This window comes from Schistocerca cancellata, chromosome 1, assembly GCF_023864275.1.
Source record: "Schistocerca cancellata isolate TAMUIC-IGC-003103 chromosome 1, iqSchCanc2.1, whole genome shotgun sequence".
In the NCBI taxonomy this organism is placed as follows: Eukaryota; Metazoa; Arthropoda; class Insecta; order Orthoptera; family Acrididae; genus Schistocerca; species Schistocerca cancellata.
Genome location: NC_064626.1, coordinates 671,287,948 through 671,304,597, shown reverse-complemented (window position 1 = coordinate 671,304,597; position 16,650 = coordinate 671,287,948). Strand labels below are relative to the sequence as shown.

Here is a 16,650-nt window from a genome sequence, read left to right as displayed (position 1 = left end):
ACTGGAGTTTATCTATCATCTCCGTAACGCTTTCGCGATTACTAAATGATCCTGTAACGAAGCGCGCTGCTCTCCGTTGGATCTTCTCTATCTCTTCTATCAACCTTATCTGGTACGGATCCCACACTGCTGAGCAGTATTCAAGCAGTGGGCGAACAATCGTACTGTAACCTACTTCCTTTGTTTTCGGATTGCATTTCCTTAGGATTCTTCCAATGAATCTCAGTCTGGCATCTGCTTTACCGACGATCAACATTATATGATCATTCCATTTTAATCACTCCTAATGCGTACTCCCAGATAATTTATGGTATTAACTGCTTCCAGTTGCTGACCTGCTATTTTGTAGCTAAATGATAAAGGATCTATCTTTCTGTATATTCGCAGCACATTACACTTGTCTACATTGAGATTCAATTGCCATTCCCTGCACCATGCGTCAATTCGCTGCAGATCCTCCTGCATTTCAGTACAATTTTCCATTGTTACAACCTCTCGGTACACCACAGCATCATCTGCAAAAAGCCTCAGTGAACTTCCGATGTCATCCACAAGGTCATTTATGTATATTGTGAATAGCAACGGTCCTATGACACTCCCCTGCGGCACACCTGAAATCACTCTTACTTCGGAAGACTTCTCTCCATTGAGAATAACATGCTGCGTCCTGTTATCTAGGAACTCCTCAATCCAATCACACAATTGGTCTGACAGTCCATATGCTCTTACTTTGTTCATTAAACGACTGTGGGGAACTGTATCGAACGCCTTGCGGAAGTCAAGAAACACGGCATCTACCTGTGAACCCGTGTCTATGGCCCTCTGAGTCTCGTGGACGAATAGCGCGAGCTGGGTTTCACATGACCGTCTTTTTCGAAACCCATGCTGATTCCTACAGAGTAGATTTCTAGTCTCCAGAAAAGTCATTATACTCGAACACAATACGTGTTCCAAAATTCTGCAACTGATCGACATTAGAGATATAGGTCTATAGTTCTGCACATCTGTTCGACGTCCCTTCTTGAAAACGGGGATGACCTGTGCCCTTTTCCAATCCTTTGGAACGCTACGCTCTTCTAGAGACCTACAGTACACCGCTGCAAGAAGGGGGGCAAGTTCCTTCGCGTACTCTGTGTAAAATTGAACTGGTATCCCATCAGGTCCAGAGGCCTTTCCTCTTTTGAGCGATTTTAATTGTTTCTCTATCCCTCTGTCGTCTATTTCGATATCTACCATTTTGTCATCTGTGCGACAATCTAGAGGAGGAACTACAGTGCAATCTTCCTCTGTGAAACAACCTTGGAAAAAGACATCTAGTATTTCGGCCTTTATTCTGTCATCCTCTGTTTCAGTACCATTTTGGTCACAGAGTGTCTGGACATTTTGTTTTGATCCACCTACCTCTTTGACATAAGACCAAAATTTCTTAGGATTTTCTGCCAAGTCAGTACATAGAACTTTACTTTCGAATTCATTGAACGCCTCTCGCATAGCCCTCCTCATACTACATTTCGCTTCGCGTAATTTTTGTTTGTCTGCAAGGCTTTGGCTATGTTTATATTTGCTGTGAAGTTCCCTTTGCTTCCGCAGCAGTTTTCTAACTCGGTTGTTGTACCACTGTGGCTCTTTTCCATCTCTTACGATCTTGCTTGGCACATACTCATCTAACGCATAATGTACGACGGTTTTGAACTTTGTCCACTGATCCTCAACACTATCTGTACTTGAGACAAAACTTTTGTGTTGAGCCAACAGGTACTCTGAAATCTGCTTTTTGTCACTTTTTCTAAACAGAAAAATCTTCCTACCCTTTTTAATATTCCTATTTACGGCTGAAATCATCGATGCCGTAACCGCTTTATGATCACTGATTCCCTGTTCTGCGTTAACTTTTTCAAATAGTTCGGGTCTGTTTGTCACCAGAAGGTCTAATATGTTATCCCCACGAGTCGGTTCTCTGTTTAACTGCTCAAGGTAGTTTTCAGATAAAGCACTTAAAAAAATTTCACAGGATTCTTTGTCCCTGCCACCCATTATGAACGTTTGGGTCTCCCAGTCTATATCTGGCAAATTAAAATCTCCACCCAGAACTATAACATGGTGGGGAAATCTACTCGAAATATTTTCCAAATTATCCTTCAGGTGCTCAGCCACAACAGCTGTTGAGCCAGGGGGCCTATAGAGACATCCAATTACCATGTCTGAGCCTGCTTTAACAGTGACCTTCACCCAAATCATTTCACATTTCGGATCTCCGTCAATTTCCTTCGATACTATTGCATTTCTTATCACTATAAACACGCCTCCCCCTTCACTGTTCAGCCTGTCTCTACGGTATACATTCCAATCTGAGTTTAGGATTTCATTACTGTTTATGTCTGGTATTCACAATATAATCACTAGCTTTGCTGAGTCCTGACGAAAAAGGACAAAATATTAATCGCACAAATCATTCAACTCTTGATAAGACACAAGATCTGAATCTCAATGAATGGACTTGGGGACCATAAATCCAAATGCTCAGAAAGTGTCCAAACAGAACAAATTTTTGTAAACACACTGTCCGCTACCAGAAATCTCACTTGCTAAATCATCGCCTTATAAGCTGTTACCCTGTTCATTCTGTAAACCAGCCAAGTATTGGAATCTGCTTTTGTAATAGACAAGACGGCATCATGTAACCAACAACAGAGAGAGAATGAAGATGTCAATAAGTATCAGAATTGAGAAACCAGGCTGCTGTGCCCATATCCACTTGAAACTGCAAAGGGATCCCATTAATACACACATTGATGAACAGTTTGTTAGAAACAGAGGCAATGTCTTCACATGCGTGGCCGACAACACGATTGAGATGTGAGAAGCACAGTAGAAGCCAATCGAGAGTTATACAGTTGTAGTGTGACCTTTCTTATGAACCACAAACCTTGCCCTTGGTGGGTTGGTTTGTGTGCCTCAGTGATAAAGATAGCAGTTTCATAGGTGCAACCACTATTGAGGAAAAGGGGAGGGGGGATAATTGTCGAGAGGTCAGACAACATGTGGTTCCTGAAGAGGGCAGCAGCGTTTTCAGTGGTTACAGGGGCAACTGTCTGGATGGTTTACTGATGTGACCTTGTAACGTTAGCCAATTTGGCTTTTGTGTGCTGGTACTGCTATGGCTTTGATGTGCTGGTACTGCGAATGGCTGAAAGCAAGGGGAAACTACAGCCATAATTTCTCCCAAGGGCATGCAGCTCTACTGTATCGTTAAATGATGATGGCATCCTCTTGGGTAAAATATACTGAAGGTAAAGTAGGTATCCGGGTAGAGACTACTTAGCAGGCTATTTTGTCGTCAGGAGAAACAAAACAGGCATTCTGTGTGTTGGTGTGTGAAATGTTAGCTCCCTTAATTGCACAGATAAGTTAGAAAATTTAAAAAGTTAAATGAAACAGGCTGGAATAATGACAATATTACTTTTCCATAATAATGTAAAATTATGAAAAGGGTAGATTGCTACTCGCCATGCAATGGAGATGTAGAGTCGCAGTCATTTACAACAACAATTCACACACACACACACACACACACACTTATTCATGCAAACACAACTCATGCATACCTGGCCACCGTCTTTGACCACCTCCTTTTTGTGTGTGTGTGAGTGGGAAAGGGGGGGGGGGTTGTGGTCTCTACTTCAAAAGAAGGTTTTCTGCTCAAGAGCTTCCATGTTTAGTAGTCTTTTTGTTGTTCCTCTCTGCGACTCGACATCTCCAATATATGGTGGGTAGCCATCTATCCTTCTCATAATATTATCATTAAAATGGGAAATGGATAGCTTGAAGTTAGATATAGTGGGAATTAGTGAAATTTGGTGGCAGGAGGAATAGGAATTTTGGCCAAGTGAATACATGGTTATAAATACAAAATCAAATAGGGGTAATGCAGAAGTAGGTTTAATAATAAATAACGAAATAGAAATATGGGCAAGATACTATCAACAGAATAATGAAAACATCATCATACTCAAGACACTGAGCCCATACCCACCACAGTATTACAGGTTTATATGCCATCTAGCTCCACAGATGTTAGAGAGATTGAAGAAATATATGATGAGATAAGAGAAATTATTCAGATAGTTAAGGGAGATGAAAATCTAATAGTGATGGTGGACTGGAGTTCAACAGTAGGAAAAGTAAGAAGCCACCTGGTAGAATTTTGCCACAAAGCAAAATTTAATAATCGATAACACTAGTTGGTTTAAGAATCATGAAATAAGATTGTATGTCTGGAAGAGATCTGGAGACATGAGGGGGTTTCAGGTTGATTATATAAGGGTATACAGAGATTTTGGACCCAGATTTTAAATTGTAAGACATTTCCGGCAGCAGGTGTGGCCTCTGACTGCAATTTATTGTTTATGAACTGTAGAGTAAAACTAAAGAGAGTGCAAAAAGGTAGTAAATTAAGGAGGTAGGAACTGGAAAAGTTGAAAGAAGAAGAGGTTATTGAGAATTTCAGATCCAGCATTAGTCAACAAATGTCTAGAACAGGTGAAGAAATGTGGTAGAAGACGAATGGATAGCTTTGAGAGATGAAATATTTAAGGCATCTGAGGACTGAACAGGTAAAAAGACAAGGCCTAGTAGATACTCCTGCGTATCACAGGAGATATTGAATTCAATTGATGAAATTAGAAAAACAGAAATGAAGCAGGTGAAAGGGAATAAAAACGTCAAAAAATGAGATTGACAAAAATTGTGAAATGGCTAAGCGGGAATGCAAGTCTGTGGAAGCATGTGGTTATAATTCGGGGAAAATATATACCACCTATAGGAAAATTAAAGAGACCATTGCGAAAAAAAAAGAAGGAGAAGCAGCTGCATAAATATAAAGAGCTCATATGGAAAACCAATATAAAGAGCTCACATGGAAAACCAGCACTAAGCAAGGAGGGGAAATCTAGAAGGTTGAGAGTATATACAGAAGGGCTATACTAAGGAAATGAACTTGAAGCCAATATTATAGAAAGGGAAGAGAAAGGAGATGAAGATGTGATGGGAGATATAATACAGTGAGAAAAATATTTGTCAAACCACAAAAATGTACGTCAGAACAAGGCACGAGAGTAGATAATATTCTGTCAGAACTACTGATAGCCTTGGGAGAGGCAGCCATGACAAAATTCTTCTGTTTGGTGCGCAAGATGTGTGAGACAGACAACATACCCTCAGACTTCACAAAGAATGTAATAATTCCAGTGTAATAATTCCTGAGAAAGCAGGTGCTTGACGGGTGTGAACATTACAGAACTATCAGTTTAATAAGTCATGGTTGCAAAATACCAACACAAATTTCTTACAGAAGAATGGAAAAACTGGCAGAAGCTGACCTCAAAGAAGATCAGTTTGGATTCCGAAGAAATGTAGGAATGCACAGGGCAATACTGGTCCTAAAACTTCTCTTAGGGGAGAGATTAAGGAAAGGCAGACCTACATTTATGGTACAGTGGAACATCGCATAGTGAGCATAATTCCTTCCAGAATCTTACTCGTAGTGTAAAACACTCATTAAACAAAACAGTTTATCCCATATAAATTAATGTTAAGTACGATGATGCATTCCATGCAGAAAAAATACTAAAAGTTTTATCTTATTCATGCCATTTATTCAAAGAAAATTATACATACAGTATTACGTATTAATTATTCATGATACATAGCTATTTCTTTTTGACTAGGAAGCTATCTATAGTAATTTGTTTTTGCTGCAGCTACAACGCTTGGCGAAAATGCGATACAGCATTATCGTCAAATAAATTTGTAGTGCACGTAGCGACTGCTTTATCGGAGTGATGATTTTCAGTGTACGATGCAACCGATTCTCATACTTTCAGCATTTCTCATTTTTCGCCAGAAGATTGCTGCTTTGCTGTTACTGCCTTCTCCTCCTCCTCCTCCTCCTCCTCCTCCTCTTTTGAAGAACTCTTCTCCACAACTTCGTGCTGTGAAACACACTGCAACTCCACAAGCTCTCCGGTGTCATTTCTTGGCTGTGATCTTCCACAGGCTCATCAATATCATTGTTATCCACTTCTAGTCCCATGTTTTTGACCAAAAACACAATATCATTGACTACAGGCTCCACAGGTACTGACTGAAATGCCTCAGTATCACATTCGGCAATGCACTCCAGCCAATGCTTCAAACAAGCAGAATTGAGAGTTCTCTTGGTAACCCCTTCCCATGTTTTTTCGGTCACCTTGATGCAGGCAACAATGTTGAAGTGTTCTTTCCAAAACTCTCCAGGAATGAGATAAGTAGCTTCGGTCAACTCAAAGCAATGCTCAAGAAGAGCTTTAATATAGGCATTGTAAAAGTTAGAAATAATATGCTGATACATAGGCTGGAGTAACAGTGTGGTGTTGGGAGGCAGAAATTGGGTCTTGAGGAACTGAAATTCTTCAAGGAGGTGGTCTTGTAGGTCTGGAGAATGGGAAGGAGTGTTGTCCATAACTAGCAAGACATGGAGAGAGAGAGAGAGAGAGAGAGAGAGAGAGAGAGAGAGAGAGAGGGAGAGAGGGAGAGAAGCAGAAGAAATAAAACAGTTGAAGTTTGCCAGTGACATCTTAATCCTGTCAGAGACAGCAAAGGCCTTGGAAGAGCAATTGAACAGATTCTACAGCATCTTGAAAGGAGGACATGAAACGAACATAAGCAAAATCAAAGCAAGGGTAATGGAATGTAATCACTTTAAATCAGCCACTGCTGAGGGAGTTAGATCAGGAAACAAGATACTGAAAGTAGTAGATAGGTTCTGCTATTTGGGTATCAAAATAACTGGTGATGGCTGAAGGAGAAAGGATGTCAAACATAGTCTGGCAATGAAAAGAAAAGTGTTTTTGAAGAAGAGAAATTTGTTAACATTGAATACTGATTAACAGTTAGAAAGTCTTTCCTGAAGGTATTTGTCTGAAGTGTAGTCATGCATGGAAATGAAATGTAGATGACAAACAGTGTAGACAAGAAGAGAATAGAGGCTTTTGAAATACGGTGCTACAGAAGAATGCTGAAGTTTAGATGGGTAGAGAACATACTAATTGCATCAGCAAGATTGTGTGAGGAATCTCTGACACAATCACTTGTGCCATTAGAAGCATTATTCGTCATTCTACAGGCACACTGTGTCTCCAACCAATTCCAAGGGGGCCTGCAACAACTTTCCAGAATCATCGTAGGGCTTTTCAGTGTCTCAAGCAACATCCTCATTTTTAAGGGACTCCACACTGTGGCTCTCAATCTGATTTTGAGAGCACTATGTCTCCTCCTTGGGAACAGATGCCTCTTCCTCCCAAGTGTGGTTCAAGTTCCTTAGTCTTTGGGCTGCTGCAGATCAACAACTGCTGCTGATCTCAACCTTCAGGGTGGCCGATGTATCAATGTATTGGTACTTGCTGAACATCTTGTGTACCACTTTGCGACAGTGTTGACATCATCTTCATGCCTGGCTACATTTCTAATACAGAAATAACAAGATGAAGATATCACCCAATGTTGGAAAAGGGCCCAGGTCATCCCCATTTTCAAGAAGGGACATCGAACAGATGTGCAGAGCTATAGACCTATATCTCTAATGTCAATCAGTTGTAGAATTTTGGAACACATATTATGTTCGAGTATAATGACTTTTCTGGAGACTAGAAATCTACTCTGTAGGAATTAGCATGGGTTTTGAAAAAGACGATCGTGTGAAACCCAGCTCGCGCTATTCATCCACGAGACTCAGAAAGCCATAGACACGAGTTCCCAGGTAGATGCCGTGTTTCTTGACTTCTGCAAGGTGTTTGATACAGTTCCCCACGGTCGTTTAATGAACAAAGTAAGAGCATATGGACTATCAGATCAATTGTGTGATTGAATTGAAGAATTCCCAGATAACAGAACGCATCATGTCATTCTCAATGGAGAGAAGTCTTCCAAAGTAAGAGTGATTTCAGGTGTGCCGCAGGGGAGTGTCGTAGGATCATTGCTATTTACAATATACATAAATGACCTTGTGGATAACATTGGAAGTTCACTGAGGCTTTCTGCGGATGATGCTGTAGTACATCGAGAGGTTGTAACAATGAAAAATTGTACTTAAATGCAGGAGGATTTGCATTGAATTGATTCATGGTGCAGGGAATGGCAATTGAATCTCAATGTAGACAAGTGTAATGTGCTGTGAATACACATAAAGAAAGATCCTTTTATCATTTAGCTACAATATAGCAGGTCAGCAACTGGAAGCAGTTAATTCCATAAATATCTGGGAGTAGACGTTAGGAGTAATTTAAAATGGAATGACCATATAAAATTAATCATCAGTAAAGCAGATGCCAGACTGAGATTCATTGGAAGAATCCTAAGGAAATGCAATCTGATAACAAAGAAAGTAGGTTACAGTACACTTGTTCACCCACTGCTTGAATACTGCTCAGCGGTGTGGGATCCGTACCAGATAGGGTTGATAGAAGAGATAGAGAAGATCCAATGGAGAGCAGCACGCTTCATTATAGGATCATTTAGTAATCGCGAAAGCGTTACAGAGATGATAGATAAACTCCAGTGGAAGACTCTGCAAGAGAGGCGCTCAGTAGCTCAGTACGGGCTTTTGTTGAAGTTTCGAGAACATACCTTCACCGAGGAGTCAAGCAGTATATTGTTCCCTCCTACATATATCTCACAAAGAGACTATGAGGATAAAATCAGAGAGATTTGAGCCCACACAGAGGCCTACTGACAATCTTTCTTTCCACGAACAATACAAGACTGAAATAGAAGAGGGAACCGATTGAGGTACTCAAAGTACCCTCCACCACACACCGTCTGGTGGCTTGTGGAGTATGGATGTAGATGTAGATGTAGATCTCTGTCAGGCCACTGGTCACCCTTGCCCTGTATGTTGACAACTTTTGCCTGTTGTAGAGCTTCCACTGTGTAGCTTTGGCTAAACTCTAGCACCAAAGTGCCCTCTTATTGGCCTCTGCTTGGACTCTTTCCTATGGTTTCCAATTCACTCCTGCAAAAAGCAGATAATGTGTTTTTGTCGTTGCACTAAGGTCCATACTGACCCAGAACTCTATTTGGTTACACATCACATAGTTTCACAGTCCTGCTTTTTCGGACTCCTCTGTGACAAGTAGCTGATTTGGCTGCCCCATTTTTGCCAACTAAAAACCAACTGCATGCAAAAGTTTAACACACTCTGGTTCCTCGCCAACTCCTCTTGGATGCAGATCACGCTGCTCTCTTTTGTATCTACAGGCTCTGGTTCAGTCCCTGTTGGACTGTGGTTGCCAGATTTATGGCTTGGCAGCACCTTCAGATTTGAAATTATTAGATCCAGTTTATCATTATGATGTTCAATTGGCTGTTGGTGCCTGCAGGACTTGTCTCGTAGACAGCCTCTTTTCTGAAGCAGGGCTCTTCTCTCTCAGTTCTGATGGTACCAAGTTTTGTGTACCTATGCAATCACCATTCAACTATTACCTGATCATTCAACATATTCTTCTCTTTTTGCATACTAGAGACATCGACTCCCGGAGACCCTCCCGTGGGTGAGATTACCAGTTGATATGTGCCTCGTATCCCCATGCCAGGACTTTCACCTATCCTTCTTAAAAAGTGCTCCCCAAGTTTTCACACACCCCACCCTCCTGGGTTGGTGCTCAAGCCACAAATTAGGACCAGTCTATTTCAAGGACCCAGAATCTTTCACTCCCATGACCTTTTGATATCTGTTTCTTTCAGTTCTTCTGGAGTGTCTGGGTGCTATCGTATTTTACACTGATGGCTCTAAAACGGTGGATAGGAAGCATAATGCTTTTACTTTTTGCTACTCAGGAACACCATTCATTTCCAGGAACATGTAATGCTTTTATCGGAGAGCTGAGGACTATTAACAGAGCCCTCTGTTTAATTAAACGGTCGTCCCTGGATTGCATTTCAATGTGTAGTGACTCAATGAGCAATCTCTCGTGCTAAGGAAGGTGGGCCATAAATTATAAATAAACACAAGCCTGCCTTGCGATACTTCATGTGGAAGACATGTAAACAAGATGAGCTTGGCTCGTGGTACATCATTTGGGACAGACGACAACAATACAAGTCACACATGTTGGTCAACAATTCTTGATCCTCTCTTACTTCAGTTATGTGTATCTCCTTGTTGCAATGATGATAGTAATGGTTGTGGTATTATTTTTCCTGTATGAAAGCATCCAAGAACATTAATCACCGATGAAGACAATATCAATCATTGGAGCAACAGCTTTAGAAATAAGAAAATAATAAGCCAAAATTCTGGCGGTATATGCAGAGTCATGGCATAAAAGCAACAATTTTAGAATGGTTTTGTGGAACTACAAAGGCATTGGACACTTTTTTATATAATGTTCAATGGGTTTTAAGATAATATTGTCACAGAAATGAATTGGTAACAGAACAAGCAATGGTCAATGAAAATACAAGAAATAAAATTTAAGAGACATGGATTGGATTCCTGTCATTTGTAATAAAATTATGTGTATTTTGAACTATGCTTAATAATGGCACAAATAGAAAAAGGGGGGGGGGGGGTCAAACGGCATCATTAAAACACTGATAGTCAGGAAAATGATACCACTGCAAATATTTTTGGAAATCGCTAGGTTTTTACATTTTGCAAATGGTGATATTACTGATGAGATGGATAAAGTATTTTAATAAAAAGTTCAAAAAGTATATATTGTGAAACAGAACATCACCATAGATGAATCGTTAATGAAATGTAAGGGGCTCATGTCTTATAAACAACTAGTTGAGTACCCGGCATTGCCCGGGTATGTATTTATTGCAATTCTATTAGTCCATATACTCCTTCCCTTCTCTCTGCTCATCTCCTTCTCCCCCTCTCTCTGTGTACATCTAAATCTATGTACATACTCCGTAAGCTGCTGTTCAGTGTGTGGGAGAGGGTACCCTGTGCCACAACTAATCATTTCCTTTCCTGTTCCAATTGTAGATAGAGCAAGGGAAAAACAACTGTCTGTATGCCTCCATATGAGCCGTGATTTCTCATATCTTATCTTTGTGGTCCTTATGCAAAATGTATGGTGACAACAGCAGAATCGTTCTGCAGTGAGCTTCAAATACCAGTTCTCTAAATTTCCTCAGTAGGCTTCTCAGAAAAGAACTTTGCCTTCCCTCCAGGGATTCCCATTTGAATTTCTGAAGCATCTCCCTAACACTTGCATGTTGTTCGAACCTACTGGTAACAAACCTTACAGCCAACCTCTGAATTGCTTCGATGTAGTCCCTTAATCAGACCTAGTACAAATCCCAAACACTCGAGCAATACTAAAGAATAGGTCACACGAGCATTCTATATGTGATCTCCTTTGCAGATGAACCACACTTTCCCAAAATTCTCCCAATAAACTGAAGTCAACCATTCTCCTTCTGTACCACAGTCCTTCACTTTGCTACATTATGTCCAGATATTTAAATGATGTGGCTGTGTCAAGCAGGACACTGCTAATGCTGTATCTGAACATAATGCTCCAATTCATCTGCATTGACTTACATTTTTCTACATCTAGAGCTAGCTGTCGTTTATCACTTTCTCCAGTGTCTACTCTCTGTCCATCTGGTCCTTCTCCTGTCCCCCCCTACCCCCCTATCTGTCTAACTGCTCCTCCCTTGTCTGTCCATCAGCTCCTCCAACCTTTTACTGTCCACCTGCTCTTCCTGCCTCTCTGTCCACCTGCTGCTCTACCCTTTCTCTGTCCATCTGCTCCTGCTCCCTCTGTCCACCTACTTTTTTCCCCCCTCTGTTTAGAAGAGAGCTAACCATCTAATGGAAGAATGTATACTGAGCAGAAGCTTCACTTCATGGCTACTTTACAAATTGTCCCACCTGGAACTGCCCCTCCCAAATAACAGCTTCTCTGAATTACATAATAGGGAATTGCCTTTACAACATCTTTTAATCCTACAATCTTCCAGGAGGCTACCCACCCCAACCTACCTCACCCCTTTCATTTGCCACAAGAAAATTCCCCATCTGCAGTAAGATAGGATTATCTGTACCACATCTCTATCCAGTTCCCTTGTTACCCTCCTGTCCTGCCCTTGTCCCCCTCTGCTCTCCTCTCCACCCATCCCCTCCCTTCCTCTTCCCAACCCCTACCCTCTACACCCCTTCCCTACCATACTTGCTCCTCTCGCCCAATCCATATGACAGAGCGGAGTGTGTGTTTGGGGGGGGGGGGGGGGTGAGTGTGTGTTAATCAGTACTACTCTTTAAAATGTCATTGTCCAAACTTCAGTAATTTCCAGTCTTGTTTTTAAGTACCTTTCAACCGCTCATTGCCTCAATTATAATGTGAGCAGCTACATTTACTCCTTCCACGTATTGTATTAATAGTCCACTAATATTTTCTTGTAAGAGCACAGGTTTTTGGTTCAATTTCAGCAACTGCTTCTCCATTGCCTGAGGAAACCCGAAATGTTTCATCACCTGCCACAGTTGGTGATGAAGTGGTTCCTTGTGACCGAACAGCTACAACGCCCGATAAAATTTATGATCTCCATGATCTGGTCAGTGAAGATGAACTAAACAGTTTTTCGGAGGAAGCTGAGACACTTATTTCTGGAGGTGCATCTTCTGTGAGGTATGAATTCTATCTTTTCTTTCTTGCATTCATTCTTTCTTTCATTCATTGTGTATTCCCTTTTATTTTTCATAACAGCTACATTCGGTCAAGTATTTCCTCTTTTACAAACTATGCTGCTTCATTAAAAAGGCCATAACACAAATGATCTGTGTTGTGTTGAATGATGTTTTTTATTTTAGTTAGGAAGGAAGGAGTGATTAGGCTGGAAAAAGTTATAAAAATTATAAGACTAGAGAGCAAAAAAGCTTTATTAAAATTGACTAGGAATCAGATTTGAGATCAGCAGTTGATTGGCCAACATACACAGAAGTGGAACAGAAAAGGTAAAGTTATTGTGATATGAGCCTAGTGCAAGCATTTGAAATGAGAGAAATGAACATAAAAAGACAACTGATGATAATTATATTGTTAAAGAATTAATGAGATTAACTTTTAGAACAAAGGTTATCTAGCAAAAGGGAGGAAGAGAGTGCAGGAAATGACTTTCCAAAGATTAGCAAAATTAATATGTAACAGCAAGAGAGATTATTTGAAAATATGAAAATGAGTGGAAAGGGAAGAAGAAAAATATAGTAGTAAAAGAGACCAGAGCTGAAAATTAAACAAGAGGTGCACAATTTACATAAGTAAATTTGATGCAGCTTGACATGAATGTTGGACCATTGAAGAGAACTGCGTAAGAGAAATAAAAGCAGGCAGGAATAAAGTGTAAGTTAATAGCAGGTGGCAGATGCCAGTAAGAGGGCACAAACTGTAAAGTATGTTTCATCCTACAAAGGTTGAGGCATTGGTGCTGTAAAGAAGTATCAAAATCATCTATGTAATGATGTAGCATGTAAATTCAGTTCTGAATTTACACACATGACTGCAGTCTCAGGCAACTGAAACCACACTGTGAGCCGCAGCACAAGTGCATGATGGGAGTGGCAAATGGGTGGGGGTAAGGAGGAGGCTGGGTGGGGAGGGGAGGGATAGTGTGGTGGGGGTGGTGGACAGTGAAGTGCTGTAGGTTAGACTGAGGGCAGAGGAGAGGTGGGGACGGCGGGGGGGGGGGGAGGGGGTAGTATTGGGAAAAGGAAAGAAATAAAAAGACTGGGTGTGGTGGTGGAATGATGGCTGTGAAGTGCTGGAATGGGAACAGGGAAGGGTCTGGATGGGTGAGGACAGTCACTAACGAAGGCTGAGACCAGGAGGGTTATGGGAACGTAGGATGTGTTGCAGGGAAAGTTCCCATCTGCGCAATTCAGAAAAGCTGGTGTTGGTGGGAAGGATCCACAAGGCACAGGCTGTGAAGCAGTCGTGAAATGAAGGATATATTGTTTAGCAGCGTGTTCAGCAACAGGGTGGTCCACTTGTTTCTTACCCATAGTTTGTTGGTGGCAATTCATACGGACAGACACATTTCTGGGTGTCATGCATACATTGAATGCAGCACAGTAGTCACAGCTTAGCTTGTAGACTACATGACTGGTTTCACAGGTAGCCCTGGATTTGATGGGATAGGTGAGTTAGTGATCGGACTGGAGTAGTTGGTGGTGGGATGATGTATAGGACAGGTCTTGCATCTAGGTCTATTACAGGGATATGAGCCATGAGGTAAGGGATTGGGTGCAGGGGTTGTGTAAGGATGGACGAGTGTGTTGTGTAGGTTCGGTAGACAGTGGAATACCACTGTGGGAGGGGTGGGAAGGATAGTGGTTAGGACATTTCTCATTTCAGGGCATGACAAGAGGTAATCAAAACTCTGGCGGAGAATGTAATTCAGTTGCTCCAGTCCTGGGTGGTACTGAGTTACAAGGGGAATGCTCCTCTGTGGCCAGACAGTGGGACTTTCGGAGGTGGTGGAAGACTGGAAAGATAAGGCACAACATATTTGTTTTTGTACAAGTTTGGAAGGATAATTATGGTCAGTGAAGGCTTCAATGAGACCCTCTGTATATTTCATGAGGGACTGCTTGTCACTGCAGATGTGATCATCACAGGTGGCTAGGTTGTACGGAAGGGACATCTTGGCATGGAATGGGTGGCATCTGTCGAAGTGGAGGTATTTGTGGTTGTTAGTACGTTTGATATGGACAGAGGTACTGATGTAGCCATCTTTGAGGTGGAGGTTAATATCTAGGAAGGTGGCTTGTTGGGTTGAGTAGGACCAGGTGGACGAAATGGAGAGAAGTTGTTGAGGTTTTGGAGGAATGTGGATAGGATGTCTTCACCTTTGAGCCAGTTAGCAAAGATGTCGTCATTGAATCTGCACCAGGTGAGAGATTTAGGATTCTGGGGCTTAGGAAGAATTCCTCTAGATGACCCATGAATAGGTTGGCATATGATGGTGCCATGTGAGTGCCCATGGACGAACCTTGGATTTGTTTGTAGGCAATGCATTCAAAGGAGAAGTAATTCTGGGTGAGGATATAATTGGTCATGATGACTAGGAAGGAGGTTCTTGGTTTGGAATCCGTCGGACTTCGGAAAAGGTAGTGTTCAATAGCAGTAAGGCCATGGGCATTAGGAATGTTAGTGTACAGGGAGGTGGCATCAATAGTGACGAGCAGTGCACAGTGTGGTAAAGGGACAGGAGAGTCAGTTGAGGAAATGGTTGGTATCTTTTGTATAGGAGGTCAGGTTCCGGGTAACAGGTTGAAGGTGTTGGTCTACAGGAGCAGAGATTCTCTCTGTGGGGACACAGTAACCAGCCACAATGGGGTGTCCAAGGTGGTTAGGTTTATGGACTTTACAAATCATGTAGAAAGTAGGAGTGTGGAGAGTGGTAAGGGTGAGTAGAGAGATGGACTCCAGGGAGAGATTCTGGGACGGGCCTATGGATTTGAGTAGTGACTGGAGATCCTGCTGGATTACTGGAATGGAGTCACTGTGGCAAAGTTAGTAGGTGGAAATATGTGACAGCTGGCAGAGTCCTTCTGCCAGTTAATCGTTGTGGTTCGAAACAACAGTGGTGGAACCTTTGTCTGCAGGTAGGGTTATGGAGTCGGGTTCAGATTTTAGATGGTAGACTGCAGTTCTTTCTGCAAATGTAAGGTTATGAAACTTCCTGGCAGATTAAAACTGTGTGCCGGACCGAGACTTGAACTCGGGACCTTTCTTTCAGGAGTGCTAGTTCTGCAAGGTTCGCAGGAGAGCTTCTGTTAAGTTTGGAAGGTAGGAGACGAGGTACTGGCAGAAGTAAAGCTGTGAGGACGGGGCGTGAGTCGTGCTTGGGTAGCTCAGTTGGTAGAGCACTTGCCCGCGAAAGGCAAAGGTCCCGAGTTCGAGTCTTGGTTCAGCACACAGTTTTCATCTGCCAGGAAGTTTCATATCAGCACACAGTCCGCTGCAGAGTGAAAATCTCATTCTAGAAATGTAAGGTTAGTTTGCATGTTGAGGGATTTGGGGAATGATGGTGAGGCAAGGTTTGATGTTAAGAAGTTTAATAGTGGTCTTTGGTTGAGTCTGATTGGTAGAGTTGGTGGCAAAAAAGCGTTTCGACGGTAGGGACCAGGAGGATGAGAGCAGGTCTTGAACAAATCCTGCATGATTGAATTTGGGAGTGGGGCGAAAGTGAGACCTTTGGAAAGGACTGATATTTCTGTGGGGCTAAGGCTCCTGGAGGAAAGGTTCATGACTGTGTTTCGGGTCTGTTTAGGTTCTGGATTCTGTGCGATGGTGGGAGTGAGTTTTGGAGGGTGGGGTAAATGTAGTAGGTCTGCAAGACATTGTTTGTCAGCTATGAGGGGACATGGGGCAGGTTTGAGGTGGTTGTAGAGGTGGTGGACAGTGGTACTCCAAGGCGGGAGTAGGAAGTGAGCAGGATGGAGAGCTTTTCGAGGTGGTGTTGTGCATGTTGCTCAAGTTCTTGCAGGCAATAGTTTCAATGTGTGTTATGGGTTCCAGAAATTTGGGATTGCATAGCAGGAGAATTTTGCAGATGAAGAGAAGGTACTGCAAGGAGGTATGGGCTTTGGTTGATATG

At 42.0% G+C, this 16,650-nt stretch overlaps 1 protein-coding gene across 1 annotated transcript in view; it reads left to right on the top strand.

Moving 5' to 3' along the window:
- Window positions 1-16,650, top strand: part of LOC126183888 (uncharacterized) — an 86,230-nt gene that overhangs the window by 26,857 nt on the left and 42,723 nt on the right. The window contains exon 4 of the mRNA XM_049926206.1: window positions 12,482-12,680. Within this exon, the coding sequence (XP_049782163.1) occupies window positions 12,482-12,680 (199 nt within the window). The remainder of the gene's footprint in view (window positions 1-12,481; window positions 12,681-16,650) is intronic.